This window comes from Galendromus occidentalis, unplaced genomic scaffold, assembly GCF_000255335.2.
Source record: "Galendromus occidentalis unplaced genomic scaffold, Mocc_1.1 scf7180000077128, whole genome shotgun sequence".
NCBI lineage: Eukaryota > Metazoa > Arthropoda > Arachnida > Mesostigmata > Phytoseiidae > Galendromus > Galendromus occidentalis.
Genome location: NW_003805116.1, coordinates 261578 through 266352, shown reverse-complemented (window position 1 = coordinate 266352; position 4775 = coordinate 261578). Strand labels below are relative to the sequence as shown.

Sequence of the window (4775 nt, the reverse complement as noted above, 5' to 3'; positions counted from 1 at the left end):
TCGTTGTCCTCGTCGTCACCGTCGTAACACAGATCCGTTTCAGACGGTTCGTCTTACAGCCTCGAGTCAGTGGGCGTAAGAAGTCGAGCTTACCTCACTGCTTGCCCACACGAGCGTATAGCGTCGAAACGAACGAACGAACGGAGGTAGGAAGAGGGGGAGCTTCGAGCTACCCGACTCGGTCAGGTGCCAGGAAAACGAGAAGCAGGGGCATTGCGGCTGGCTGATCACGGTAGGGGCTAGAGATCCGGTCTGCCTCCTTCGCTCACCTCCCTCGGTCTGGAAATCAGCCAGCCAGCAAGCAAATCCGTCCGGTGCGAAATTGTGCGTGAACCAAGGGGAATGTCCTCGGCGGTGGCGGCGGCGGCGTCGACGGTCGCGGCGGAAGGTGCGGCGGGGATTTCCGCCCCGTTGACTGCCACGGGGGGCCACTCAGCTTACGGTGCTTTCGGAGGGCCTAGAACGCCGCCCATATCCGCCGCTTCAACAGGATACCTACCGTCAGAACTCCAATTGAAACACTGGTCACAACAGCTCAGCTCACCGCCAGGAGGTCCTCCGTCGGGCGAGCTCGGATACGGTCACGCACAGCACGCCTATTCCCACGCACCATTCTCCAGCACCGACCCATTTTCCGGTGAGTGTTCTCCGCGGTCCACTGCGAAAGGTTTGTGTCAACTTCTCGTGAAAGCGCGGTCGAGCAGTCGTCGACGTCGGACCCGGTTCGGATCGTGCTGAAAGTTCCGAAGCGGTGGTACGTGTCGCGTGACGATTGTCTCCGGAAGGTGAGATGATTCTGACCCTTGAAAATCTCGATTCCAGGGTTCGCGAGCTGTGGGATGACGGTGGGACCACTCCCAGGATCTCTGGGTCAGCGCTCCCTGAGCCCGTTGTATCCGTCACATGCAGAAAAGGTGAATGTCGGAGAGTCGCCGCCATATTTCTTTGCGGTCGCTTGAGAAGTGCGCCCTCTGAGAACTGCAATGGCTAACGGCACCCTCGATTCTGACCCGATTCCAGACGCTCCTGGGCTTAGCCGTGGGGACGAACAGCTTGAACGGAGGACCAATAGGTGCTTCAAAGAAGAAGGTGTCGAAGCCAAGACGCCGCGTGGCCACGGTGGCGCAGAGAAGAGCTGCGAATATTCGCGAGAGACGTCGGATGTTTAACCTGAACAACGCTTTTGATCGGCTTCGAAAGAAGGTAGTAATCATCGTCCCAGACTCCTTGATGCCCGAAATGGTCGATACTCATCCGCGTACGCCCCGCATAAACTTCTATTTCCTTGCTCCAAGGTGCCCACGTTCGCATACGAGAAACGTCTCTCGCGGATCGAGACGCTCCGCCTCGCCATCATGTACATTGCCTTCATGTCGGAGGTAGTCCACCAAGGCTCTGGGCCTCACAATGGTAACGGCCATTTCGGATCTCCTCCTTCCTCGATTCACTTGAGCTCGTCGGCGGAAGACGACGAGGTTCTGTCGCTGTCCTCGTTCAATTCAGGCCATCAAGGACAGTACTCACCAGGAATGCACTCGTTCTAGAGCTAGAAAGTCTCGGAACTAGTCGGCAACGAACACGGGATCATCGAACAGAGAAACTTTCCAATCTGTTAAGGTTGCTCAAGACTGATCACGCCGTGGAAGTCAGCGCCTGAATATTTTCGCCGAGTTCGGGGGACGAAAATGATTTCTGTGAATTTCGCCAAGTGCGAGAAGCGCCATCCCCGCTCCCCCACTCGCTCCTCCAACAAACGTGCACCAAAGCAATAATTCAATGGAATGTATATAATTGTGATGAGAACATATCAACCATCATGAGAGAGGTGTTTGCTTCAGTAAGGAATAACTTGTATGTGATAGGATTCTAGTCAGCTCAAGAAAGCGTCAGGAAACGCGTGACGTCGACTCATTTATTGCAAGATTGTGAGAAGTCGTAAGTGAACTCTATCTTGACAGCTGATTGTCAGCTAATCAAGCGGTGGTATTTGAAGCGGGTCAGGCGACATCGGAGGATGCGCTTCCGCGCTGGCTGTAACGAGGATCTGGACACGCGCGGTAAATGTGAGCAAGCGTTGAAATGAGCACTTATGCGCTTGCCAAATTGTTGGCTCTGAACGCTCGATGTCTGGAGTACTTCATTGGAATAAACGGAGTGAATCTCCACCTGATCCTCCTGTCCTAGTAACGAAAGCTCTTCGAGTCCAGACTTTTTCAAGCGTACCCACAATGATTCCTCTCTCTGCTCGTATACCCCAATTGATCGAAAAACTAAAGGACTGCGAAACAAGCATCCCTGGAGACTAGCCCTCAGTGCGGAGAAATCAGGCATTTGAGGATGTAAGGCGTCTAAACTGTCCTGAAGACTTGGGCAGCTCTCGCAACCTCGCCTACGCACGGCGAAGCCCCTAAGCGTTCCGAGCGCCTCCTCGCTCCGCCCCTTGGCAGGCAAAAGGATGGAGAATAAATTTTGCCCACAGCTGTTACCATCCGCCATCTATACGAAGAGCCGTGAGGGGAGAACTTTTACCGCGTTCAGGCTCCATGAGCTTTTGTTCGCGGAGATTCATTCCCCGGATTATTCAGTTTTCTCCGACTAATATCTGTGAATTCGCCGCAGCTAATTCTCCCTGATCCTCAAGCGAATGGCGGCGGCGCGACGCAGGTCTTTCCGAACCTCCCCCGAAACCCTAGCCTGACTTCGATTTTCCGTCGGAAGACGAAGTTCGGATCTCGTTGAGCCTTGATCCCCCACTTCAAGAGTCTAGAGCGCTCTTGATTCGAAGAAGGTCCGTGACCTGCCGATTTCCCGTGATGAGTCTTGCAAATTGCGCACGAATGTCAGAAGATCCAGCATCCAACATCAGGATGTTGACGTTCAACGAGCGGCTTCCCTGCATGATCAACGAGACCGAGAACTGCGAATATGACTCGGCATCTACAACGAAAGGCCGGGAGCCACAAAGTCGAATTTTCGCTGCCGGATTTTTCTCTCTCTCCCTGCCTTCAGCACCCTCAGAAAGCAAATAATGTCATCAGAGTGGGGTGTCGTTCGTGAAATCGAGGGCCCTTCGGAGAGTGTGCATCGAAATCTATCAGACGAATCATGAACACTGGGACAGCGATCTTCTTTCCTGATGATCAGGCACGAATTTCAACGGGAAGGAGCGGGAAGGAGAATGAGCTTCCAGCCACTGGATGAATATAGGAAGAAAATCATTAGTTTTCGGGAAATATTCGCGCGGAGTTTGCTTCGGAGCGACGAGAAGTCACCGGCGTCCGATGAACTGCGAGCAAAGTCTCGATTCGATGCGGTCTGCGAGTCCACAGGCCAATGCATTTTGTCGCTAATTCCACGCTTGAATTTGATCGTGTTAGTTTTTTCTTCTCTCTCCGATGAATCACTTCGTTCCATCTGAATGGAAAGGTCGTTGCCGATGTACGAGAGGGTTAACAAGCCCTAAAGAGCACGATGATTTGCGCACCCCTACGGTGTGCCGAGCCCGGGCGCACAATTTAGGTTCGCATGTACATCGACGACGGAGCGATTAGGCATTGTAGCCGCGACCGAACACCCGAGATGCCAGCAGAGCTCCATGTGCGATCCCGAATGGGAACATTCAATATTAACTCGCCTGGATATCAGTGGAGCTCATCGCGTCTCGATTTGAGGATGGAGTTTTGTACTTTATACTCCTAGATTCTCGAAAAAATATATTCATCAAGGATTTGTGGGTCGGTGCATCGCTGTGGGCCGATGTAGCTTAATTCCGCTGAGCGAGACGGACGATTGAATCACAGTGTTTATCCAATACAAAGCGAGCGGCATCGAATGTTGACTTTTGGCGGTTGGAAGGTGCGGTCGTGTTTGCTTTGTAGTGGTTGATTTTGGCAGCTTTATGTAATACGCTCGTACATCAAGACAATCAACCGCGATCTCGCGCCAGTGGCAGAAGCGCCTAATCTGTTTGCCGAAGAGCTTCGTTCGTGCACATGAGCCTCTGTGCACTGACTCTAGAGAGACTTCTGACACAATAAACTTCACCTCGGCAATCATGTGTGCCGGCAAACAAGCATCGACTTACGCACACACATCAATCCAAATTGTCCGTTGTTTTTTTCGTGGCGACTTTTTCCTCTCGTTTTTGTCTTCATTGAAGCGAGCGGTGGCTAGCCGTCATATGGATTATTGAGCACCACAGAAAAGGAGAAACTGACCCGGTCAAGCACAGGCGAGGCGGCCGGCCTTGTAGTAGTCGAACAATTACACAAAAGGCGCACCTCTCATAGCGAGTTTGTTGCATGATCAATGGCTTCTCGTTGAAAGCCAACGCATCCACTGAACAAATGAAGGGATGAATGAATGAACAAGCCAAAACGAAACATTCGCTGTGTATCCATCTTCATCTTTCGTCGAGCTCAAGTGGGTGGGCAGTCGGAGCACGGAATAGCTCGTTGGCCACTCCGTCCATGAGCACATACGACAGATGAGGATCGTCAATTCCATGTGAAACAAGAATCGAGATTCTGATCGATACGACGGACATTCTTCCGGATTCAGCGGATATCGAAAGGGAGACAGCCGATGATTCCTCGCGACAACGCCGATTCGAGCGATTCGGCCAAAAATTGTTATTCCCCGTCGTAATGTTGTACGTATTTCAAGAGTCTGCGAAATTCGAAAGATTTCGGCATGCGCGCGCGGCGCAGTCGCTCGTCCGCATATCCGGCATCCAAATGGCTCGGATGAGAGGCGTGCGAGTAGTGTTATTGCTG

At 52.3% G+C, this 4775-nt stretch overlaps 1 protein-coding gene across 1 annotated transcript; it reads left to right on the top strand.

Moving 5' to 3' along the window:
- Window positions 1–342: 342 nt before the first annotated feature.
- On the top strand, window positions 343–1870 carry LOC100900252 (transcription factor 15-like). Its single transcript, XM_029110873.1, has 4 exons — window positions 343–637; window positions 823–914; window positions 1021–1203; window positions 1296–1870. The coding sequence occupies exons 1-4, from the start codon at window positions 343–345 to the stop codon at window positions 1542–1544; spliced, it is 819 nt and encodes a 272-aa protein (XP_028966706.1). The 3' UTR covers window positions 1545–1870.
- Window positions 1871–4775: the final 2905 nt, after the last annotated feature.

Excerpts from the sequence above, each read along its gene's own strand:
- LOC100900252 (XM_029110873.1), top strand. The coding sequence starts at position 343 with ATGTCCTCGGCGGTGGCGGCGGCGGCGTCGACGGTCGCGGCGGAAGGT. Across the intron at positions 638-822 it reads CAGCACCGACCCATTTTCCG|GGTTCGCGAGCTGTGGGATG; the intron begins GTGAGTGTTCTC and ends TCTCGATTCCAG. Across the intron at positions 915-1,020 it reads ATCCGTCACATGCAGAAAAG|ACGCTCCTGGGCTTAGCCGT; the intron begins GTGAATGTCGGA and ends ACCCGATTCCAG.